The sequence below is a fragment of the Schistocerca nitens genome, chromosome 1, assembly GCF_023898315.1.
Source record: "Schistocerca nitens isolate TAMUIC-IGC-003100 chromosome 1, iqSchNite1.1, whole genome shotgun sequence".
In the NCBI taxonomy this organism is placed as follows: Eukaryota; Metazoa; Arthropoda; class Insecta; order Orthoptera; family Acrididae; genus Schistocerca; species Schistocerca nitens.
The window spans coordinates 1,007,333,466-1,007,360,750 of record NC_064614.1 but is presented as its reverse complement, the minus strand read 5'-3'; the positions used below and the strand labels follow the sequence as shown (position 1 = coordinate 1,007,360,750).

The 27,285-nt window shown below is 43.4% G+C and overlaps 1 protein-coding gene across 1 annotated transcript in view; it reads left to right on the top strand.

Moving 5' to 3' along the window:
• Positions 1-27,285, top strand: part of LOC126195495 (MAP7 domain-containing protein 1-like) — a 279,241-nt gene that overhangs the window by 77,112 nt on the left and 174,844 nt on the right. Inside the window, exon 4 of the mRNA XM_049934126.1 lies at positions 23,758-23,883. Coding sequence (XP_049790083.1) covers positions 23,758-23,883 — 126 coding nt within the window. The remainder of the gene's footprint in view (positions 1-23,757; positions 23,884-27,285) is intronic.

The window sequence follows — 27,285 nt, the reverse complement described above, 5'->3', positions numbered from 1 at the left end:
ATATCAAGTGTGTTTTCTGTCCATCCAACAAGATTGGGGGACTGCTGGGGAGTGTCAAAGACGACCTGGGGTTACGAAAACCAGGGATTTACAATATACCTTGTCAATGTGGCAGGTCCTACATTGGCCAGACGACAAGAACTGTGGAGATCAGGTGCAAAGAACATCAGAGGCACACTAGATTAAGACAGGTGACTAAGTCAGCCATTGCTGAACACTGTCTAGAACTAGATGATGCCATGAAGTATGAGGATACCAGGATTCTAGCACAAACACCCAGATTTTGGGACAGTGTTATAAGAGAATCGATAGAAATTAAAATGGCTGACGATCTTATGAACCGTGACACAGGGTACCAGCTAAGCAGAGCGTGGGATCCGCCTCTGGAATTGTTAAAGGAGCAATGGGGCCAGCTGCAACACTGCACAAACAGAAGAACCAGAGACGTGGAGATGGAAAACGTGCCCCTGACAGACTGCCAGGAGCACCAGACCGAAGATGGAACACCTAGAAGTGGGACTGGTGGGCGCGGACCGCAGAGGGAACATCCAGAGCCGCAGTGGATGAAAAACGGAGCGGCAACGCTCCAACAGGTCGTGGTGAGCGGGTGCGGACCGCAGGGGGAACGCTTGGTACCCCAGACCGTAGATGAAACCCCCAGGAGCAGGGTTGGTGGGCGCGGACCGCAGAGGGAACACCTAGAACCACAGCGGACGGAAAACGGAGCAGCAACGCTCCAGCAGGTCGGAGGGAATGGGCGCGGACCACAGAGGAAGCGCCTGCAGCCGTTGGTGGAGGGGGAAGGCCATAGGCATAAATACTGGACCAGGTCCACTCGAGGAGCAGTCTCAGGTCGCACCTGATGAAGGTTACGAGCCACGTGACCGAAATATCATGCAAGTACGACGCTGATATCCGGCAGAACACCCGACAACCCAAGATGTTATTTTTTTCCAGCTTATTCCATGAGTACACTGATTAAGGAGCATAACTATGATGTATCAGCATCCTGCAAAATATACAGTCCACACTGCAGCAATTGGAACATGGTCAGTTTGATTATAGCCTGCCAGTATCTCATACGCCTATTAAATTTCATCTCATAATTGCTGTGAGTTGCGAGTCAGCTGATCTTCATCACTATGAAAATTTACTTTGTGAAGCTGCATTTGCAGCAGCTACTGCTACTCATATTAATGGCTTCCCATAGTCATTTCAGTAGAATTACTTTGGTTTCAATGTAATTATTTTCATTTTTTCTTACTCCTTTGATATTTAGATTCTTGATCTATGGTCCTGAAATGTTTATCTGTTTGTTTCCAACCTTTGCTTTTGTTCTGTCTCTTTCACTTGATGCTTTAACACCCTTTTTTGAAACCAGAAATTACAGGAAGCTGAAGGCACTATTTTTGTTAGTGCTGTAGCCCTAATTGTATTGTCCAGATTTTCAAGTGGAATATCCAGTGTTTTGTATCTGTTATGGCCATTATATATTGTGTGATGTGCAACTTTTTGGTTGAATGACAAGGACACATTAGTGCTCAAAATGCCAAACCAGTATTTTACTTCCATATTTTGTTTTGAGTATCTAATCACTATTGATGATGTTTAAATACGACCTTGACACTAAGCAACAAAGCGAGCAGTGAAAACACACAATGCCACCACTGTCAAATACCTGAAAGAGCAGGTATTGTTGGCAAAATTATTTTGAATATTTTTTGTAATTCTCCGGGGTTCTGTTGACAGATAATGCTTATAAGGGCCAGAATACTAGGCTACCTAGACCTTTTGACAGCATTCCAGGAGACTTTCAAAGCAAGTATCCAGGGGGAATCTGCCCAAAGAATTTTGTTTGTTGCCTAACAGCAGCACATGGTTCGCAGTTGACAGTCACACATGTAGCTTCTTTGGGTAAAGAACTTTGTCCAAACCTTCACTCTGGTATCCAGTCACAGTTTCCTCTTCCCTTGCTCAGAGATACAGTTGGGCAGTTGGCACTTCCAGAATGACAAAAAGAATGTAGCTGAGTAGAAAAAAGAAAATATGAGAAGTTCTGTTGTTTTTTAATTTAATAAAGGAACTTTTTGATTATATAATATACAAATTAATGCCCTTTCCATTGGAAAAAAGTGAGGCAGAAACACAAAAAAATGCTGTCTACTTTTTTAGTGATACTGTTTAGGTGTAGACACTATGTGAAGAAAAACCTCATGTAAGTACAGTAGTTAAATCTCAGAAAATTTACTGTGAAAGTAGTTGAAAATTGACAAAAATGGTCGAAATTTTTACGTATGCAACTGAAAATAAAAACACAGATTTGTGTATGATATGAAAGAGAAACATTCTGTTAATGAATCCATTTGAAGATGACACTTGGGCACCTCCTTAAACAGGTACATGTGTACAGAAAATCACATAGTATAATGATCTGAAATAGTATTGTATTCCTTCTTAAGGTAGGCCTTGGATGAAATTTGAGCCCAATAGATGAAAATTTAATGGAAAAGTTTATATTTCAAATACATTTGTACTAAGTAGGACAATATTTGATGCTGCAGTCAGTGGCGGGAAATAGCCACATATTTGCAATTATCTTGCAAATGGCTCATTTGCTGATACATGTTTACCAGAATGTTTTTGCTTCTATTATCATACACTTTCACCCATGTCAATTTTTGCAACTAATTATGGTATGATACACCCTGACTCCAAATTTTACTCTATCAGCTTAGTACCCCAAGTAGCATCACTTGGGCCTTAAACTGGTTGTGCTTGTCAACATATTCCTCCAGAACCTCAAAACATCTCTCTCATTCACTTCACCTGGTTTTCTTCAGCCCAGCAAGCCACCTTCCTCTATGTAGACCTCCCCCTCAAGTATGGCTACATCTGTACCTTGATCCACATAAAACCTGCAAACCATTAACAATACCTCCAGTTTGATACTACCATCCATTCCACACCAAGAAGTCCCTTCCATACAGCCTAACCATTCTCGGTTGTCACATCTGTTGTGATGAACAGCCCCTCTCCATAAATGTCAAGTGTCTCACTGAGACCTTCACAGACCAAAATGGCCCCCACTCCTCTCCCCATCCCCACCTTGTCCAGAAACAGAGCTACCATGATTTGTCTTTCCAGTCACCTGTCTTCTCCGACATACTCGCTGTTCATCCACGAAGGAGAATCCATCTCATGGCTCAGAACAACCCAGGACTGGAGCAACTGAATCACATCTTCAGCCAGGGGTTTCACTACCTCTTTTTGTGCCCTTAAATGAAAAATATCTTCTCTACCTCTCCCATGGTGGTATTCTGTTGTCCACTCAACCTACACAGTATCCTTGTCCATCTATATTCTACCCCTGCTCTTGATCCCTTGCTCCATTTCTCATATCCCTGCAATATATCTAGATGCAAGATCTGTCCCATACATTTTCCCACTACTACCTACCATAGACTTGTAACAGTCATCTCCTATCCCTTCAAAGACAGAGCAATCTGTGAAAGCAGCTGTGTGAACTGCTAACTTAACTGCAACCACTGTGCAGTGTTCTATGTGGCCGTAACAAGAAACAAGCTGTTTGTATGTGTGAATAGCGGTTGCCAAACTGTGGCCAAGAGACTGCTGAAATACCCAGTTTCAGAGTATGCCACCCACCATAATGTGCTTGACTTCAGTGCCTGCTTCACAGCTTGTGTTACCTGAGTTCTTCCCACCAACACCAGATATTTTTTTTAAGTGTACAGGGCCGCGTGGGATTAGCTGAGCAGTCTAAGGCGCTGCAGTCATGGTCTGTGTGGCTGGTCCCGGCGGAGGTTCAAGTCCTCCCTTGGGCATGGGTGTGTGCTTGTCCTTAGGATAATTTAGGTTAAGTAGTGTGTAAGCTTAGGGGATGATGACCTTAACAGTTAAATCCCATAAGATTTCACACACGTTTGAACATTTTTGAACTGCTCCGGTGGGAACTCTCCCTGTAACATATACTTCATTCACATAACCCCATGACTATAACCTCTGATAGCCCGTCTTCCGCCTGTCTCTATCCTCTTCCCTACTCCCATTCCTGCCTCACACACATGATCTACACTCCCAGTGCATCTGTATAGTCCCTTCCCCTTCTTTGCTTCTCTCATCTCCCTCTTCTGCACCCACAGCACAGCCTCCCATTGCTGCACCTAGCTGCCCACTGTCCTGTCCCCATCACACCACTGCATGCTCTCACAGATAGCACCATCTTCTTGGACCCCTATCCTGCTATCTCTACTCCTCCCCAAACCGTACCTCTTATGTACCCCCACTACCTACTCCAGAAAATATCACTACTTATCACAGTTGCAGTTACATTTGGGCATTAGTCCCCAAATATGACAATGGCCAAGTGTGTGTAAGTTGTGCATATGTTAATTTTTGTGAGTTTGGCTTTGTCTACTTCTGCTGAAGTAGTAAGTCCGAAAATTGAATAATATCTACCAGTCCTTTTCTGTGTGCCTTTCTGACACTTAAAAGTCTCTTTTATGTGAAGATTAGCAATATAGCCTTTACATATCAGATATTTGCTAGGTCAATAGAATTTATGTTCAGAACAGTAGCAACATGAGAGAATATGTTGGAAAGCAAGTTCCCTCTCCAGAGTATAGCAAACAAAGTGTTTTGTGAAAAAGTCCAAATGTATAGCAAACACTCAGGGCTCTTGAATCATGCTGTAGAGGATGTACAACAACTAGGTACTATACACTTAAAAAACTGAAATATCCATTTATAATTATACCTGTTTGGTAATGGTCATCCGTATATAGAATGCTATGCAGTGAACAGTAGTTAGCTGGTAAACAATGATAATATTTTCAAATGTTGCCCAGCTTTTGATGTTTGCTGGTAGTTCAGTTGCAGCAGTTGGGAGTATTCGGGTGGACGGGCATTTTGCACAGAGTGAATGGTTGCAGGGGTAGGAATCTTGGGTAGGGATGGCCCTCTGGAAATGTCATAGAATTTGACAAGATTGTTAAGAGAGACAGGAAGGTAACGTGAGGCTGTAGTGGTTATATGGAGAGGGTATCAGGAAAAGGTGATCTCATTTCAGGGATTAACTTGAGAAAGTTATACCTCATGCACAGTAGTCTGTTGGTACTTGGTGGTTGGGGATAGTGAGGGTGAGTGGCAGGGGGGGTGTTAACCTTTTTCGAAATAGGAGCTATGCTTGGAGTACTATGAGAGAAAATTGCTAAGGAGATTTGTTTGTAGACAGGGCCACCATGATAGTTGTGGGTGCTTACTGTAGCTGAGTGTTATGCCATACATGTATTAACCATGAAACATGAACCACTCCATCCCCCCTGCTGTGGCATTTGATTGTAGCATGGATGTGGCAGACAGGCCTCATCAGCTCCTCGATACTTCAACATACAGAACTTCTTCTCATGACAGCATTCCTTCCGTGCAGTTTGATCTGCAGAAAATCAGAAAAATCCTAGATGTCCCCCTCACAAGATCTCACAACTGCTTACAATTACTTACTCCTCCTGATCTGAAACCCTAACTTTTTACTTCCTACTGTGGCGATAGACATTGTAGACATCCCAGTTTAGCAGACTCCTATGCGCCAACTTTCATCTTTGCATTCCTTCCCCCTAACAATAGGTGCTTCCCTCTTAACCTAATGTCTAAGTGAAGTACTCCTATCCTTTTCCAGCCTCAGCTTACCAATTACTCTTTCCTTCCCTTTGTTCCAAAATCTAGAAGTCCAATGTTATATTTTAAGTGCTTCTGTCAGCAACACTGAGAATTCCACCTCCTGGGGATAAGCTTTGGATGGTCATTTGTGATTTTTTAAGAAATTTTTGCATTTGTGCCTATGATATACTGTGACATTTGAACTACACTGAAGGTTTTTTCTTTTTTTTTTCATTTTTATCCTTGCAATTATGTATCCATTTATGTTTTCTAGTCCTTTAACCTACAAACATGATTAAGATATGAGAGATACCACATAATAATTGTTTTCTGGTGGCAGTTCTCCTATATAGTCCCGTTTGCATTGTATATTCTTGTTGCTGACTTATTTGGATCTCCATAATTCCTAAAAACACTTCTCTCATACTGAGGGAAGCTGACTGAGTTTTTGCTCTTGGCCTCTTATGGCCATCCATGGAATCATTCAAAATTTTATCAGTAGTTACCAAAATATGGTTATTGCATCTAGAAGTCTTACCTACAGGAAAGACAGTGAGCTGTTTAGCATTGTAGGATGTATCGCCTAGGTGATTAGTTGGAGAAGCTAAATGGTGATGAAGGTTCATGGGACCATTATTAAATTGGCATCTAAATTGGAGAGAACAATTTGTTTCACACCTGGCCAAGAGGCAAATGCAAATGACCAACACCGAGCGAGGTGGCGCAGTGGTTAGCACACTGGACTCGCATTCGGGAGGATGACGGTTCAATCCCGTCTCCGGCCATCCTGATTTAGGTTTTCCGTGATTTCCCTAAATCGTTTCAGGCAAATACCGGGATGGTTCCTTTTAAAGGGCACGGCCGATTTCCTTCCCAATCCTTCCCTAACCCGAGCTTGCGCTCCGTCTCTAATGACCTCGTTGTCGACGGGACATTAAACACTAACCACCACCACCACCACCACCAAATGACCAACATTTCATTTATTTACACGTCAAGTTCCGTAGGACCAAATTGAGGAGCAAATCTCCAAGGTCATGGAATGTGTCAGTACATGAAACTACAACATAAAAGTAATAACAGATAAAAATGAAATGTTTATGAACCCAAAAAAAGTCAGTCCATAAGTTTAAGTCAATGCAATCAACAATACAAGAAGGATCAGCTTAATTTTTCAAAGAACTCCTCGACAGAATAGAAGGAATGACCCACGAGGAAACTCTTCAGTTTCGATTTGAAGCACGTGGATTACTGCTAAGATTTTTGAATTCGAGTGGTAACTTATTGAAAATGGATGCAGCAGTATACTTCACACGTTTCTGCACAAGAGTTAAGAAAGTCCGATCCAAATGCAGGTTTGATTTCTGTCAAGTATTAACTGAGTGAAAGCTGCTTATTCTTGGGAGTAAGCCAACATTGTTATCAAGAAATGAGAGGCCAATGTCAAAATACCCAGACTCGTAAACAGGGGTCAACTAGAGGTTTGTGAGCTTACACCACTTATTGCCCGAACCACCCATTTCTGAGCCAAAAATATCCTTTTACAATGGCAAGAGTTATCCCAAAATATAAATCATATGACATAAGCAAATGAAAATAAGCAAAGTAGACTAATTTTCATGTCGAACGATCACTCGCTTCAGATACCATTCGAATAGTAAAAATGGCAGCATTAAGTCTTTGAACAAGATCCTGAATGTGGGCTTTCCACAACAGCATACTATCTATCTGAACACCCAGAAATTTGAACTGTTAAGTTTCACTAATCATACGCCCATTCTATGAAATTAAAACATGTGGTTTTGTTGAATTATGTATTAGAAACTGTAAAAACTGAGTCTTAACTGTGATTTAGTGTTAGTTTATTTTCTACAAGCCATGAACTTAGGTCATGAAATACACTATTTGAAACCAAGCCAATGTTGCAGACAACATCCTTTACTACCACGCTAGTGTCATCAGCAAACAGAAATATTTTAGTGTTACTCAAAATACTAGAGGGGGTATCATTTATATAAATAAGGAACAGGAGTGGCCCAAACACTGATCCCTGGGGCACCCCCCCCCCCCCCCCCCCCCACTTGACTGTACCCCACTCAGACCTCACATCACAGCCATTCTCGATGTTGTGAATAATGACCTTTTGCTGTCTGCTGCTAAAGTAGGTTGTGAGCTACTTCCTGTATTCCGTAATGGTCCAACTTCTGGAGCAATATTTTGTGATTGGCACAATCAAATGCCTTAGTTAAATCACAAAATATGCATAGCATTCGAAACCTTTTGTTTAACCCATCCAGTATCTCACAGAGAAAAGAGAGTATAGCATTTTCAGTTGTTAAATGACTTCTGAAGCCAAACTGTACATTTGATAGCAAATTGTGTGATATAAAATGATCAATTATCCTTACATACACAGCCTTTTCAATAACTTTTGCAAACACTGATGGCATAGAAATAGATCTAAAATTATCTACATTATCCCCTTCTCCCTTTTTATAAAGCGGCTTTACTATTGAGTATTTTAATCATTGAGGAAACTGACCATTCCTAAAGGAAAAATAACAAATATGGCTAAATACAGGGCTAACATGTTGCAGCACAGTACTTTAATATGCTGCTAGGCACTCCATTATAACCACGAGAGTCCTTAGTCTTCTGTGATTGACTCAATTTCCCTCTTGTCTGTATCACAGAGGAGTATTTCAGACATCAATCTCAGAAAGGCATTTGCCAAGAATGTTATATGATAAATTTATATATGTTATGATAAATTTTTATTTAATTCACCAACAATGCTCAAAAAATGATTGTTAAATACTGCACATATATCTGATTTATCAGTAACAGAAATATTTTTACTGTGAACTGACTTTGTATCATCAACCTTTTGCTGCTGACCAGACACTTCCGTCACAACTGACCATATGGTTTTAATTTTATCCTGTGAATTAGCTATTCCGTTTGCATACCACATACTCTTTGCCTTCCTAATAACGGTTTTAATCACCTTACAGTACTGTTTGTAATGGGCTACTTCTAACATTTTGATATAATTCCCACTTTGTGCTACATGATATCCTTATCCCACTAGTCAGCCACCCAGGCTGCCTGTTACTGCTTGTACCAAGTTTAGAACGTTCTAATGGAAAGCAGCTCTCAAGGATCATGAGAAATGTGTTCAGGAAAGCATTGTATTTATCATCAATGTTATCAGCACTATAAACATCCTGCCACTCTTGTTCCTTGACAAGGTTTAAAAAACTCTCTATTGCTGTTGGATTAACTTTCCTACATAGTTTGTAATTGAATGTGACATTTGTTTGAGTACTAAAGTCTTTTAGTGTTAAAATTTGTGCATCATGGTCTGAAAGGCAATCCACCCCTTCACTAACAGAATTCCCATCTAGTAATGAAGAATGAATAAAAGTATTGTCTATGACTGTGCTACTGTTCCCCTGCACCCTAGTTGAAAAAAAACACAGTCTGCATCAGATCATATGAATTTAAGAGATCTACAGACATCCTTTTTCTTGCATCATCATATACAAAATTTATATTGAAGTCACCACATGTAACTAATTCCTGGTACTTCTTAAAAAGTGAATCAAGAACCCTTTCTAGCTTTAGCAGAAATGCTCCAAAGTCAAAGTTAGGGGTCCTATAAACAACAACAATTAGAAGTTTAGTTTCACTAAGTTCAACTGCCCCTGCACAACATTAAAATATCTGTTCAGTTCATTGCTGTGACACATCTATGGACTGTCTGAATACCTCCTCTTCCTAGCTACCTTCTTGCCAACTGCCATATCCCATTCCCCAACACCCTTCACCCTCCTCAACCTATCTAGTTCCTCCTTTGCGCATTGTAAGTGCACCGGAAGGGCGCAAATCTTACGCACCTGCTCCTTTATCAACTTATTTCTACTACAGATTCTACATTGCCAGGAGAGTATCTCGCTAGAATGCCCACTGACTTCCCCACTGCATTCCCCCCAATGAAAATACTTTGAACAAATCCCACACTGTAGTCCACTATTCACAAACCTATGACAGAAGCCACACTTCTCACTCATGGTAAAATTTTACAGTTACCAAAAAAACTATATGTCTACGTTACCAAAGTTCAGTTACACCAGTAGAACTATTTATAGAACTAACAATAGTGGTCTCGAAATTCCTTGTCTACTAAGGAAGCAACTACTTGTATTAATACTACTGCACCACAGCTAATACCAATACCAACAAAACTTCACAAAAGTATTAGCTAAAACCAAAAATTAAAATGGCCACTGGAACATTCAACAAAGTTAAAACACTGAATGAAAATTTTACTGGAATATTTCACTAGAAACAATAAGAAACGCTGAAAATTAAAGCATGAAATTTACTAAATGACTTCAATGCACAGAAAACTCCAAAAAACACAGTGAGCGTATGTTTCCAAAAGTTTATTAAATCATTATTTTGCCACAAACAGCACGAAACACTGCTGAAAACTATTAAATTTAATAACTGTATAACTATGCACAAATAACTTTGCCAGTATGTAGCATTATAACCGCTACAGCTGCACTGCATGCTGCAAAATGTAAACACACTACTGAGGTGTGAAGCTTAGAAGAACGACGTAAGCACACTCATGAATAACAGACCACTCGACACAATAACACAGGAAGAAAGACTTATATTAATGAAAATCCAGTAATAAGTTACTTTTACAACAAATATTAACACAAATAAACTTTAAAATAAGTAACTGAAGACTAAAACGTTATAAAATATTGATGAGCAGTTTCAGCAGCAGTCCAACACATGTGACGTCACACCAAATAAGCATATGGTCATTTGTCGACTGAACGGATTGCAGAAATCGAATGAGAACTATCAGAATAGTTCAAACTACAAAAAGAACCTGAATCAGCAACTGATGTACTCCACCTTTGGCCAAATAGCGTAGGCCAAAAGGTAATGCCTGTCATTTGCATACCATTTCAATACGGAAATGTGAGGAAATTCAGTCATCAGTGACTGAACTCCAATCTACAAACTCAATTTTTCCAATATCGATATTAGTTGGTATTACAGTCCTGTATTACAATACTCTGTGGGCATTTTCAGCAACCACAACTGCATATTACCATGGAATGCTGTGTGTTTTAGAGAGCAGAAATTGTGCTTTAAATGCATTCTTTACACCAATCACAAATCCTGTCCAAGTCATCTCGTATCCTCCTACAGTCACTCAACGATGACACCTTCCCAAACACCACAGCATCATCAGCAAACAGCCGCACATTGCTATCCACCCTATCCAAAAGATCATTTATGTAGATAGAAAACAACAGCGGACCTACCACACTTCCCTGGGGCACTCCAGATGATACCCTCACCTCCGATGAACACACACCATCGAGGACAATGTACTGGGTTCTATTACTTAAGAAGTCTTCGAGCCACTCACATACTTTGGAACCAATTCCATATGCTCGTACCTTAGTCAGGAGTCTGCAGTGGGGCACTGAGTCAAACGCTTTCCGGAAGTCAAGGAATATTGCATCAGTCTGATACCCTTCATACATGGTTCGCAAGATATCATGTGAAAAAAGGGCAAGTTGCCTTTCGCAGGAGCGATGCTTTCTAAAGCCGTGTTGATGCATGGACAGCAACTTCTCTGTCTCAAGGAAATTCATTATATTTGAACTGAGAATATGTTCGAGAATCCTGCAACAAACTGATGTTAAGGATATTGGTCTGTAATTTTGAGGATCCGTCCTTCTACCCTTCTTATATACAGGCATCACCTGCGCTTTTTTCCAGTCACTCGGGACTTTACATTGGGCAAGAGATTTGCGATAAATGCAAGCTAAGTAAGGAGCCAATGCAGTAGAGTACTCTCTGTAAAACCGAATTGGAATCCCATCAGGACCTGGCGATTTATTTATTTTCAACCCATTCAGCTGCTTCACAACCCCAGCAATACCAATTCTGGATGTGATGGCCCAGGAAATCTGCTTTTGAATTTGGCTGATGGAGTAATTATATCCGGTGAAGGCTCAGATGAGAATGGTAGTGTGTTGTTTAAAGATTCTGCACTGAACAAACATGTTTACCTTGACTTCCAAGGCTTTATAGGAGGAAATGTTTGACATGGGAAGGATGGCAACTGTCAAAATGTAAGTACTGTTGTGTAGTTTTAATGTGAAAGGAAGTGTATACTGATACTTGGTTTGGGTGGGGTCAATATCAAGGATAGTGACATGGGGTTATAAATAGCAACATGGGAAATTTAACTTGGGGATGGCAAGAGATATAATATCAAAGGGAGTACAACCGTTGGTTGCGAAAGCCTGAATTTTTTTTTGTGTGTATGTTTGTGTTTCTTTGTGTGTCTATCCACCTGCCAGCACTTTCGTTTGGTAAGTCGCATATATATATATATATGGTTATAGTAGAGGGAAACATTCCACGTAGGAAAAATATATCTAAAAACAAAGATGATGTGACTTACCAAATGAAAGTCCTGGCAGGTCGACAGACACACAAACAAACACAAACATACACACAAAATTCAAGCTTTCGCAACAAACTGTTGCCTCAACAGGAAAGAGGGAAGGAGAGGGAAAGACGAACGGATGTGGGTTTTAAGGGAGAGGGTAAGGAGTCATTCCAATCCCGGGAGCGGAAAGACTTACCTTAGGGGGAAAAAAGGATGGGTATACACTCGCACACACACACACATATCCATCCACACATATACAGACACAAGCAGACACATTTAAAGACAAAGAGTTTGGGCAGAGATTATAGTAGAGGGAAACATTCCACGTAGGAAAAATATATCTAAAAACAAAGATGATGTGACTTACCAAATGAAAGTCCTGGCAGGTCGACAGACACACAAACAAGCTTGAATTTTGTGTGTATGTTTGTGTTTGTTTGTGTGTCTGTCGACCTGCCAGGACTTTCATTTGGTAAGTCACATCATCTTTGTAACATTCCACGTGGGAAAAATATATCTAAAAACAAAGATGATGTGACTTACCGAACGAAAGCGCTGGCAGGTCGATAGACACACAAACAAACACAAACACACACACAAAATTCAAGCTTTCGCAACAAACTGTTGCCTCATCAGGAAAGAGGGGAAGGAGAGGGAAAGACGAAAGGATGTGGGTTTTAAGGGAGAGGGTAAGGAGTCATTCCAATCCCGGGAGCGGAAAGACTTACCTTAGGAGGAAAAAAGGACAGATATACACTCGCACACACGCACATATCCATCCACACATATACAGACACAAGCAGACATATTTAAAGACAAAGAGTTTGGACAGAGATGTCAGTCGAGGCGGAAGTGCAGAAGCAAAGATGTTGTTGAATGACAGGTGAGGTATGAGTGGCAGAAACTTGAAATTAGCGGAGATTGAGGCCTGGTGGGTAACGGGAAGAGAGGATATATTGAAGAGCAAGTTCCCATCTCCGGAGTTAGGATAGGTTGGTGTTGGTGGGAAGTATCCAGATAACCCGGACGGTGTAACACTGTGCCAAGATGTGCTGGCCGTGCACCAAGGCATGTTTAGCCACAGGGTGATCCTCATTACCAACAATCACTGTCTGCCTGTGTCCATTCATGCGAATGGACAGTTTGTTGCTGGTCATTCCCACATAGAATGCATCACAGTGTAGGCAGGTCAGTTGGTAAATCACGTGGGTGATTTCACACGTGGCTGTGCCTTTGATCGTGTACACCTTCCGGGTTACAGGACTGGAGTAGGTGGTGGTGGGAGGGTGCATGGGACAGGTTTTACACCGGGGGCTGTTACAAGGATAGGAGCCAGAGGGTAGGGAAGGTGGTTTGGGGATTTCATAGGGATGAACTAACAGGTTACGAAGGTTAGGTGGATGGCAGAAAGTCACTCTTGGTGGAGTGGGGAGGATTTCACGAAGGATGGATCTCATTTCGGGGCAGGATTTGAGGAAGTCGTATCCCTGCTGGAGAGCCACATTCAGAGTCTGGTCCAGTCCCGGAAAGTATCCTGTCACAAGTGGGGCACTTTTGTGGTTCTTCTGTGGGAGGTTCTGGGGTTGAGGGGATGAGGAAGTGGCTCTGGTTATTTGCTTCCGTACCAGGTCGGGAGGGTTGTTACGGGATGCGAAAGCTGTTGTCAGGTTGTTGGTGTAATGGTTCAGGGATTCCGGACTGGAGCAGACTCGTTTGCCACGAAGACCTAGGCTGTAGGGAAGGGACCGTTTGATGTGGAATGGGTGGCAGCTGTCATAATGGAGGTACTGTTGCTTGTTGGTGGGTTTGTGTTTCCCTCTATTATATTAATATCATTAATTTGAACCCAACAATTACATTTATTATTGTCACTGTTGCATTTCGAAATCTTTCCTGTCGTCTTATTTTCTCTTTGTCTTTTTGCCAGTAGTTTCACTTTGTATTCACCTTCTCCTTTTTACCGTAATCTGCTATACAATTTTATCCCGCCTATATATACTCAATAATACGTAACCCACTTCCAAACCATAACCAAAAAATTTTTTTTGCCGCTTTCAACACTACCGCTGCTATAAAATCCACCGTTTCTAGTTCACAAACAGTTCCTTTCACCTTTTAAACAACCATTTCGGCTATTTCTAATAACTTTCGCTTTATTTCCATTTCCGTTTTTCCCACATCACTGATAATTTTTAGCCGCTTCCCACAGGTTTTAACGTCATTATTTCTTCGTCAGACAATTGTTAGCCTCATTTCCATAATCTGCCACCACAAAACCACTCCTTTTAATACATTACACGCAGTTTTTTCGAAATTTTCCCGAATTTCTCCGTCCTTTAACGTGTTTTGGCGGCACCACAACCACCTAACCTTTGTGCACATCGTTGTCTACCAACCCAAGTCCAACATAGCCCAGCTGTAACCAACACCTTTTCGCCTTTTTCACACCAGATCTCCAGTTACATTCCAGTTCACCTTTATCTCTCCCCATATATTTTTATTTTCAGCCTCATGTTACACTTTCCACCTTCTAATACCATGTCACCCTCACAACACCCCCACAACGACCCCATTAAGTTTTATTTACATTCCCTCCGCAAACAATCCTTCGCCCTAGCCAGATTACGCTTCCATATTGCGATTGGCCTACACATCAACTCAGCCAATGAACACACCCGTCAACTCCTATCCTTAATAAAAGTCCTCAATCTTTCCTCTCCCACATCCACACCGGCTGTCCAGAGCATCCTCCTACAGGCCAATCGCAAATTAGAACAGCATGCCACCCTCCACCTCAAAAAACTATTCAATCTCCTGGTTTCCCATCTCCGGAAAGGCAACTCACTCACCCTTCACAACCTTTCCAGCAAACCTCAACCTCCTCTCATTGCACACAGACCCAGTCTCTCCCATCTACTCAATCTCCCACTTCCAGCTCCACTCCCCCCAAAACCTCAAAATTCCAATCAACACAATCTGGAACCACAACACCCTAATTCAGTAGTTAACCTTTCCTCCAAACCTCTCTCCCAATCCGAAACCTCTGTCCTATCCAAAGGCCTCACCTTCAGCCCCACTCCCAGATTGAACCAAACAGCCCTTGTCAAAGATTTACAATCCTACACCCGTACTCTCTGCTGGAAATATCACTTTGCCACAAAGAAAAATGATCCTAATCCTACTCCTAATGGTCCAACTCCCCAAGACACTAACCAAATGGAACCCTGCCTGGAACAGTTCCGTCCTCCGTCACAGCGGGACCCACCTCCTCTTCCTCAAAATCACCCTCTCCAAACTTTCCAGGAATTTCTGACTTCCAGCCTTGCCTCTCAATCCTTCTTAAAAAACCTTAATCCTACTCCCAACATCACCACTGCTGAAGCCCAGGCTATCCGTGATCTGAAGGCTGACCGGTCCATCGTCATTCTTCCGGCGGACAAGGGTTCCACAACCGTGATACTTGATCGTCGGGAGTATGTGGCTGAGGGACTGCGTCAGCTTTCAGACAACACTACATACAAAGTTTGCCAAGGTAATCCCATTCCTGATGTCCAGGCGGAGCTTCAAGGTATCCTCAGAACCTTAGGCCCCCTACAAAACCTTTCACCTGACTCCATCAACCTCCTGACCCCACCAACACCCCGCAACCCTACCTTCTACCTTCATCCTAAAATTCACAAACCCAATCATCCCGGCCGTCCCATTGTAGCTGGCTACCAAGCCCCCACAGAACATATCTCTGCCTACATAGATCAACACCTTCAACCCATTACATGCAGTCGCCCATCCTTCATCAAAGATACCAACCACTTTCTCGAACGCCTGGAATCCCTACCCAGTCTGTAACCCCTGGAAACCATCCTTGTAACCATTGATGCCACTTCCTTATACACAAATATTCCGCACGTCCAGGGCCTCGCTGCGATGGAGCCCTTCCATTCACGCCGATCACCTGCCACCCTACCAAAAACCTCTTTCCTCATTACCTTAGCCAGCTTCATCCTGACCCACAACTTCTTCACTTTTGAAGGCCAGACATACCAACAATTAAAGGGAACAGCCATGGGCACCAGGATGGCCCCCTCGTACGCCAACCTATTCATGGGTCGCTTAGCGGAAGCCTTCTTGGTTACCGAGGCCTGCCAACCCCAAGTTTGGTACAGATTTATTTATGACATCTTCATGATCTGGACTCACAGTGAAGAAGAACTCCAGAATTTCCTCTCCAACCTCAACTCCTTTGGTTCCATCAGATTCACCTGGTCCTACTCCAAATTCCATGCCACTTTCCTTGACGTTGACCTCCACCTGTCCAATGGCCAGCTTCACACGTCCGTCCACATCAAACCCACCAACAAGCAACAGTACCTGCATTATGACAGCTGCCACCCATTCCACATCAAACGGTCCTTCCCTACAGCCTAGGTCTTCGTGGCAAATGAAACTGCTCCAGTCCGGAATCCCTGAACCATTACACCAACAACCTGAAAACAGCTTTCGCATCCCTCAACTACCCTCCCGACCTGGTACAGAAGCAAATAACCAGAGCCACTTCCTCATCTCCTCAAACCCAGAACCTCCCACAGAAGAACCACAAAAGTGCCCCACTTGTGACAGGATACTTTCCGGGACAGGATCAGACTCTGAATGTGGCTCTCCAGCAGGGATACGACTTCCTCAAATCCTGCCCTGAAATGAGATCCATCCTTCATGAAATCCTCCCCACTCCACCAAGAGTGTCTTTCCACCATCCACCTAACCTTCGTAACCTGTTAGTTCATCCCTATGAAATCCCCAAACCACCTTCCCTACCCTCTGGCTCCTACCCTTGTAACCGCCCCCGGTGTAAAACCTGTCCCATGCACCCTCCCACCACCACCTACTCCAGTCCTGTAACCCGGAAGGTGTACACGATCAAAGGCAGAGCCACGTGTGAAAGCACCCACGTGATTTACCAACTGACCTGCCTACACTGTGAAGCTTTCTATGTGGGAATGACCAGCAACAAACTGTCCATTTGCATGAATGGACACAGGCAGACAGTGTGATGTGTCGGCAGCTGGGCCAACACCTTGTAAATAGAGGTGGCTTAAAAAGCACGCGAGACTAACGCAGACGGGCGTGAAGTACTGGAACAGGATACGTAATTAATGCTATGAAGAAAAGTATGTAGCTGGTATAATACTTAACTTTATTTTCTTCTTGTACATCTCTATGGTGAACACAAGTGAGACTCAAATTACAATCACTGTAAGGCTAATGGCGCCTTGCTAGTTCGTGGCCATTAACTTAGCGGAAGGCTATTCTGTCTCTCGGCTAATGAGAGAGAAAGGCTTCGTACGTCTAGTCGCTAGCTCTGTCGTCCGTACAACTGGGCTGAGTTCGAGTCAGTCTCTCGAGACCTGCCTTGTGGTGGCGCTAGGTTTGCGATCACACAGTGGCGACACGCGGGTCCGACATGTACTACAGGACCGCGGCCGATTTAAGCTACCACCTAGGACGTGTGGTGTCTGGCTGTGACACCACATTCCTCCCCCGCAAATCGGCGAATGGTCGTGAGATAAAGGCTTCCGCCCGCCGTGGGGAGGACCCCATGTTGACATATGCGATGAGGTGGGGAGCCTAACAACAGGCGAGGCTGTGCCACCCGCACCCGGCCATTCGGTCCGAGGGGAGCTAGGAAACGCCTGAAAACCTAGTCCAGGGTGCACGTCAACATGCAGTGTATGCGCCCGTAAAGAGACAGGAGGGGCCGAAGGGTCGACCTCCATGTGGTCGGAGAATCCGACGCGCGATGACTACATCTGGTCCGGAGCGGGCAAGAGTTCCATGGCGGAGGACAGCTGGGCACGGGAAGCGATCGGCGGCGCGAGACCCATGGAGGTGCGTGGCGGCTGCAGCGAAGCGTCCACTGCGGGCGGCGCCGGAGGCGGCTGCGGCGGCTGCGGCGGCGGCGCGACGCCATGAGGCAAAATGGAAGGCAGCGTCGGTAACACCTGGGGATGAGGCGAGCCAGTAGATGGGTCCCCAGGGCGCTGACCTGACGGCTCCGTCGCTGAAAGCAGACGGGGAGCGGCAGAACCCAGGCGACGACAGAGGCGCATCTGATTGAGATGCCGACGCACCTCACCAGAGGCCCCCAAAACCAAATACATCGCGCGGCCGAGGCAGCGAAGAATGCGCCCTGCGAGCCAACGCCATGAACCACGATAGGTGCGATAGAAGACAACGTCGCCAGGAGCAAAAGCAGGAGTCTGCCGCTGCACAGGAACCTGATGCGGCGGATGCAGCAAAGACATCAAGGTTCGATGAGAACGACCATGGAGCAACTCAGCCGGCGAGCGACCATCGCGGGGCTGAGAGCGATACAAGGACAAAAAGAGCAATAATGCGTCCTCCCGAGAATGCGACTCTTTCAATTTCAACATCTGTGACTTGAAAGTCTGGACCAATCGTTCCGCGGCACCGTTTGACTGAGGCGAAAACGGCGCAGATGTCAGATGTTTAATACCATTGGCCTTGCAGAAGGACTGAAATTCTGCGGACATGAATTGTGGGCCATTGTCGGAAACAATAGTCTGCGGGAGACCTTCAATGCAAAAGATAGCAGACAAGGCTTGGATTGTGGCAGAAGACGTCGTGGAAGACATCCGGACAACAAAAGGAAAATTACTGAAAGCATCGACCACAACCAACCAACGAGCATTCCAGAATGGACCAGCAAAATTGATGTGCAAGCGTTGCCAAGGGGAAGTGGCTTTCGACCATGCAAAGAATTTCCGCGGCGGTGCGGATTGTTGTTCGGCACACGCCACGCAAGAGGAGCACATATTCGTAATCGCAGCATCGATTCCGAACCAAGTACAGTGCTGACGAGCAAGTTGTTTCGTGTGCACTATACCCCAATGTCCTTGGTGAAGAAGCCGTAAGACAGCGGACTGTAACGAACGTGGGACCACGACTCGGGACTGATCATTATCAGAACGCAACAACAAAACACCACGTCGTACAAAAAGTCTCTCCTTGTGAGCAAAAAATCGGCGAACCAGCGGATCCTCGATCCGTGACTTGGACAAGGGCCATTGCGTAGCAACAAAACGCAAAACAGTAGCAAGGACAGGGTCAGCTGCCGTGGCTGTAGCGACACGATGAAAATCAATCGGAAACGATGCGACCAAGTCATCGGTTTCCGCATCAATGAACATGCAAGCAAGTTCGGAAGAATCAAATGCTTTATCCTCAGCAACAGGCAAACGGGACAACGCATCAGCGTTTCCGTGCCGAGCAGTGGACCGATACAAGATATCGTAGCGGTACTGCGAGAGGAAAATAGACCAGCGAATGAATTTCTGCGCTGTACGTGGAGGTACAGGCTTGTTCGGATGAAAAAGCGATGTCAAAGGTTTGTGGTCCGTGATGATGGTAAAGTGACGACCATACAAGAAATCGTGAAACTTAGTAACACCAAACACGAGAGCTAAAGCCTCTTTCTCTATCTGTGAATAATTTCTTTGCGCAGAGGAGAGCAATTTTGACGCAAAGGCAATAGGGCGATCATGCGATCCATCTTTGTGCGCAAGCACAGCACCGATCCCGAAATCCGATGCATCTACCATCAACAAAAGGGGTTTCTGGGGATTGAACGGCGTAAGGCAAGTATTTGAAAGTAACGCCGATTTCAACTGGCGAAAGGCGCGTTCGCATTCCGGCGCGAAGCAAAGGGCCTGGAGTTAGTGGGAGTGTCTGATCTGAGCTTTTTCTGGCAAACACTTTGGACATGTCCTTTCTTATGACAGTAAAAGCAAATAGCTTGGCGTGACGGGCAATTTTCACGCGAATGTCGAGTTGCACACCGCGGGCATGATTTCACTGCATTAGCTTGCTTACGCGGCGCACGTGTGTGCGAGCTAGGCTGCCGCTGCGCTGACGGGCGCGAGGGCCGCCTAGCGTCCTGTGCAGCGGGCCGGTTAACGTGACACACTGCTGGCGAAGTTGCAAATGAGTCCTGAGCAAAGTCAAGTGTGTCTTGCCTGTCCAATATGTCTATCACTTGTTGAAGGGAGGGATTAACTAGTTTCAAAATCTGTTCCCGTATGTGAACATCAGAAACGTTCTGTGCTATTGCATCACGCACCATAGTATCTGAATAAGGAAGTCCACATTCGCATTGAAAGTCACAATCCCTAGTAAGTCCTTGCAATGTCGCAACCCACTCCCTATTAGTCTGACCAGCCGTACGTTTTGTACGAAAGAACGTATACCTTTTTGCAACGACATTTACTGTTTCCTTGAAATAGGCATCTAAAGCAGACAAAAGTTCTTCGTAGGACAGAGTTGCTACGTCGCGTCGGGGAAACAACTTCACTATCACTCGGTAGGTGGACACACCGACACAAGAAAGCAAAAACGGCTGCCGCTCATTACCTTGAATTCTGTAGGCTGCTAGGTGGAAGTCGAACTGGCGAGACCATTCTTGCCAGGTCTCTTGGGTTGCATCAAAGGGTCTGAATTGAGGTGCAACAGCATGTTGTGGCGGCGGTAGCGATGAAGCGGCGGCGGCCGCATCGGTGTGCAGCGCACGTTGACCCTGGACAAGCTGTCCAAGAGCATCCAATAACGCCTGCGTCTGCTGATTCTGCAAGCGATAAAATTCGGACAGTACATCTGGAGAATGTGGCGAAGCCATGACACAAAGAAATTAGGGCAAAGTAAAACACAAGAGCCTTCCCATCCTCGTCGCCATGAGATGTGTCGGCAGCTGGGCCAACACCTTGTAAATAGAGTTGGCTTAAAAAGCACACGAGACTAACGCAGACGGGCGTGAAGTACTGGAACAGGATATGTAATTAATGCTATGAAGAAAAGTATGTAGCTGGTATAATACTTAACTTTATTTTCTTCTTGTACATCTCTATGGTGAACACAAGTGAGACTCAAATTACAATCACTGTAAGGCTAATGGCGCCTTGCTAGTTCGTAGCCATTAACTTAGCAGAAGGCTATTCTGTCTCTCGGCTAATGAGAGAGAAAGGCTTCGTACGTCTAGTCGCTAGCTCTGTCGTCCGTACAACTGGGCTGAGTTCGAGTCAGTCTCTTGAGACCTGCCTTGTGGTGGCGCTAGGTTTGCGATCACACAGTGGCGACACGCGGGTCCGACATGTACTACAGGACCGCGGCCAATTTAAGCTACCACCTAGGACGTGTGGTGTCTGGCTGTGACACCACACAGTGTTTGTTGGTAATGAGGATCACCCTGTGGCTAAACATGCCTTGGTGCACGGCCAGCACATCGTGGCACAGTGTTACACCATCCGGGTTATCTGGATACTTCCCACTAACACCAACCTGTCAGAACTCCGGAGATGGGAACTTACCCTTCAGTATATCCTCTCTTCTCGTTATCCGCCAGGCCTCAGTCTCCGCTAATTTCAATTTGCCGCCGCTCATACCTCGCCTGTCTTTCAACAACATCTTTGCCTCTGTAGTTCCGCCTCGACTGACATCTCTGCCCAAACTCTTTGCCTTTTCAAATGTCTGCTTGTGTCTGTGTATGTGCGGATGGATATTTGTGTGTGTGTGCGAGTGTATACCTGTCCTTTTTTCCCCCTAAGGTAAGTCTTTCCACTCCCGGGATTGGAATGACTCATTACCCTCGCCCTTAAAACCCACATCCTTTCGTCTTTCCCTCTCCTTCCCTCTTTCCTGATGAGGCAACAGTTTGTTGCGAAAGCTTGAATTTTGTGTGTGCCTTTGTGTTTGTTTGTGTGTCTATCGACCTGCCAGCGCTTTCGTTCAGTAAGTCACATCATCTTTGTTTATATATATATATAAAACAAAGATGATGTAAGTCACATCATCTTTGTATATATATAACAGAGGGAAACATTCACCTCTGGTGAGGTGCATATTTGTGTTTGTTTGTGTGTCTATCGACCTGCCAGATATATATATATATATATATATAAACAAAGATGATGTGACTTACCAAATGAAAGTGCTGGCAGCTCGACAGACACACAAACAAACACAAACATACACACAAAGTTCAAGCTTTCGCAACAAACTGTTGCCTCATCAGGAAAGAGGGAAGGAGAGGGAAAGACGAAAGGATGTGGGTTTTAAGGGAGAGGGTAAGGAGTCATTCCAATCCCGGGAGCAGAAAGACTTACCTTAGGGGGAAAAAAGGACGGGTATACACTCGCACACACACACACATATCCATCCACACATATACAGACACAAGCAGACATAAGCATATAATATGTCTGCTTGTGTCTGTATATGTGTGGATGGATATGTGTGTGTGTGCGAGTGTATACCCGTCCTTTTTTCCCCCTAAGGTAAGTCTTTCTGCTCCCGGGATTGGAATGACTCCTTACCCTCTCCCTTAAAACCCACATCCTTTCGTCTTTCCCTCTCCTTCCCTCTTTTCTGATGAGGCAACAGTTTGTTGCGAAAGCTTGAATTTTGTGTGTATGTTTGTGTTTGTTTGTGTGTCTGTCGACCTGCCAGCACTTTCATTTGGTAAGTCACATCATCTTTGTTTTTAGATATATTTTTCCTACGTGGAATGTTTCCCTCTATTATATATATATATATATATATATATATATATATATATATATATATATATATATATATCACCTATTACGTAAAATAATAATATTTTTATATATTTGTCAAATAGATAAGACAATAATTTTAAGACAATAATGTTAAGACAATAATTTTACACACATTCAAGCAGTCATCTATGTCATAGAAACTTTTGCTTAAATAGTATTCTTAAGCTCAGTTTTAAATTTTGTCATCTGTTATTTCCTTTATGTACACTGGCTGAGCATTGTAAAGTTTTATTCCAAAATAACTACGTTAACTCTTGCATGATGTTTTGGCACTGCTCTCTGTCTTGCATATTAGTGTATCTTCCACCTTTAACTTATCACATTTTCAAATCTCATCTGGTGCAGCTCCCAACGATCAGTCTTTCTTGCTCATCCCTTCCAGTATGTCTCCTGTAACCATGGGTTCTAGGTGACTTTTCCAAACTCCCCATTTCATAAACCTCACTATTTCATAAACCTCATCAGTTCTTTTCCTTCACTCCTCTTCCTTTCCCTTTAACTCTTCTGCAAGAAGAAGGCGCCACTGGATCCAAATGTTTGCAGATTACAATACCTTTATATGATTTTTTCTGCTGCCAATTGGTGAATAGATTTTTCTCCACCCACTTACATTACATTGTGTTTTCTTATTCTGATAGAAGGTTCTAGCACATATGTATTTATATACATATAATAGTAGGGACTTGCCCTGGCTTCACATGGATAGCACTAAGTATCTATGAGTGAATGACTTGTCTGACTAAGCACTAATAAATTATATACACAATCCTTTCTCATAAATTACTTTGCTTATTAGTAAAAAATGTATTGAAATGCATAAAGTAGTTCTTAAGACGGTCTTTCAAATGTAGATAAAAGGTGCAGTAGGGGACTTCGGTATATAATACTGTATGATATTATAATTTTCTAGTGTTTTTGTTGTTATATTGCAATAAATCATGCAATTCCATGTTTCAGGTTGCTTTCCTAATAGCTGACCGTGCAAAGCTCATGGAAGAAATAGAAGTTTTAAAAAAACTTGGATTTTCTAATGATGTCAATGGAGTTAGTAAGGATGGAGACCTTTTGTCTGAAATAATAAAAGTTTGTATCCACTTCATTTTTTTGTTTCATTATAATTTACATGTGTACCTGTATTCTGCAGGCAACCTGACAAGTGGCAGAAGACACTTCTGATATCTCTATCCCCCCTCCCCTTGACTGTTCCATTCACAAATGGCACATGGGATAGAGTTACTCCCTCTCCCCCTCTCTCTCCCTCTCCCTCTCCCCCCTCTCTCCGACCCCCTCCCCCTCTCTCCCTCCCCCTCTCTCCCACTCCCCTCTCTCTCCCACTCCCCTCTCTCTCCCACCCCTCTCTCTCCCACTCCCCTCTCTCTCCAACTCCCCCTCCCTCCCCCCCCTCCCCCTCCCTCCCACTCCCCCTCCCTCCCACTCCCCCTCTCTCCCACTCCCCCTCTCTCCCTCCCCCTCTCTCCCCATCAACCTCTCCCCTCTCCATCTCTCCCCCTCAACCTCTCCCCTCCCCCTCCCCCTCTCCTCTCCCCCTCAACCTCTCCCCTCCCCCTCTCTCCCTCTCAACCTCTCCCCTCCCCCTCTCCTCTCCCCTCCCCATCTCCCTCTCCTCCCCATCCCTTCCCCCACTCCCTCTCCCCCTACCTCTCCCCCTCCCTCTCCCCTCCCCTCCCCCTCCTCTTCCCCTCCCTCTCTGCTAACCTTCCCCATCTCCCTCCCTCTCCGCCTTGGCCTTGGCCTCCACCTCATGTGAGGCAGCCCTGCTGCTGGGTGCAGGTATTTTTATGCAATACTATTTAAATGACTTGCATGTCAGTGATAATGAACAATGATGAAGATGACACAACAAAATGGTCCCTGAACAGAGAAAATCCCTGACCTGGCTCGGAATCAAACTCAGTCACCTTTGGTTAGCTATCTGCTGTGGTGACTGCACAGTTACTGAGTGGACAATTTAACACATAAGATTCTAATAACAGGAATGCACTGTAGTGAAGCATCATCATACTCAAGAGCAAGAAAATTAATGTAACCATTTGATACCCCTTTAAGATGTATCCAAAGGGCTTGAAATGCACAAGTTACAAAACATAAATGAGAGTGTTAGTGACTGAAGATGGTGTTTAAGTATACTTTCAAATATTCAGTATGGTCGCACCTGCAACTGCAAAATATGGATAAAATTAAATTGTAAATTTGTTTGTCATTTATAGAATTGGATGATCTTCATTGCGTCATTATGTTGTAAAACATGTAACGAAAGAACTGACTCTCACACTGCTGGTGCATCCAGTCTGTGTGTCTCCTAGTTGAGTAATTGATAGCTATAAACCTATAATATACCTCTATAAATGGTGGTGTGGGTTTCTGAGGAACTATTTGTACTTGGGCGTTAAAAGTGCCTCTTCCAGAAAATTTTGTATGTCTTATAAAACCTCTCAGGCTTACACTAGGGTTTATACAATCACTCACTAATGGCATAATAAACTATAAAATCTTTACCACATTCATCAACTACATCATATCAGTTTCTTTCCAATAACATTTTTCTCTCTCCATTTCTTTCTCTCAGTATGTGTGATGTTTTGATCACATGTTTAAGATTTGTCACTACATCCTGGCAGGTAGATTTTTCTCTCTGTTTCTTTCTCTCAGTATGTGTGATGTTTTGATCACATGTTTAACATTTGTCACTACATCCTGGCAGCTGGTGAACCAGTCTTGAATATATTGCTAAATGAAGACAATTAGAACCAAACCATAACAATATTATTTTTGTCTTATGCAAAACTATCATTGAAGATATTCAGAGTGTTGGCATCTTTATTGAAGTAGTATCCTATGTAATATTTCAGATAGGAGGGCATACTGTTTATTCACTTCCCTGCAACTGGAAAAAATTCAGTATTCAGTTACTTAAGCCTTTATGTGGATGTTGTGGACCCTTTTCTCCTCATTTTGTCTTTTAACCTTCTTTACCATTTTATAAACACAACTTTTACCATTGTCTTTGTCACTTACGATCCTGATCAGATTAAACCAAGGAGAAAAAGTTCCTTTTTGTGTACCATATTAACTAATACCAATTATAGAGAGTACACTGAAGAAATTGGTACACAGTCCATCAAAATAAGGGGAAAAAACACTGGGATGCTTACCAGTTTACTACATTCATCTGTAACTGTGCTGCCGCGATACATCTGATTATATATTGATGTCGAAGTGACAAATGGCCTTCTGCCAAATATCTCTCACTGCCACTGAAAAATCCTGCAGCTCGAAGGCAGCAGCTAACTTTCTTACGCTGACATTGGAAGATTAAATGTGCATTATGAATCTATCGAAAATGACCCACCTCGATAGCCGCGTGAGTCAGCAGCTTCTTGTATTCAGGGAGGTACGGTGGCTCCAGACTGAATCCATCCAGTGGATTACCGATGAAGGCTGTTGTACTGCCCAGCCTTGATGTGGTTTTTAGGGGATTTTTCTGTATCTTATTAGGTGAATACTGGGTTGATACCTACATCTTGCCTCAGTTACATGATTCACAAACATTGGTCTACCTGGGATAACATTAGATACAAACAGATGGGGTACACAGATTCCATTCTGGATGGGGGGAGGGTATGGGTGAGGAGTGAGGAATGACGTGAAGGACATCCAGCCACCCTATACTACTAAACATTGCCAAATCAGATTAACATGCCAAACCCTGTGAAGATGTGGTATAAGACCAGGAAAAAGAAAAAGAAGCATCTATCTGAATCTACTTACAGTGGATGTTACATCATACACAGAAGATATGAACAGTTCTTTATTGTTCCAGTTGTCCAAACCATTAACTGGATATGCAGAAATTATACTTCTCTTAAACTGGATACCCATTGTCTTCATTCCTGCCAATAATTTCCTCTGACTGTATTTAAAGATCATTATAGCCATAAGCGAAGTTGTATGTGAACAGATAGTATTGATCTTATGTTGTAATCTTTATTATTTGAAGGAAGTAGGTTGGATGCAGTGAATGGTAAACACAAATGTACTTCACCTGCAGTTGATTTATGTTGTAAAAAAGATCAGAAACAATAATTAAGTTATAATATGACCACTTTATCATTCACATTTATTTTTCTTAGCATTCTGGCACTAAAACACTTTTGACAAAGAAACATATATGGTACAATACATATTTTGTTTAAAGTTAGCATAGAACTGGGTACTTCATGTTTTTATTACTGATAGCAGTCATTTTCACCTTGAGTAAAATAAGTAGAAATGATGCAATAAATCCAAAGAGATTATACAAAAGTAGAAATGCTGGATTCATGTTTGGAAGGAGCAGGAATCATAACTACAACTGATATTTGCCCTGCAGGTATTCATTAATACCTGAGGTGAGGACCAAAATGAATTGTACAATACTGTTGTGGCCTTCATTTCATCTGCTGTGTGCCTTTTCTGTAATCTGCT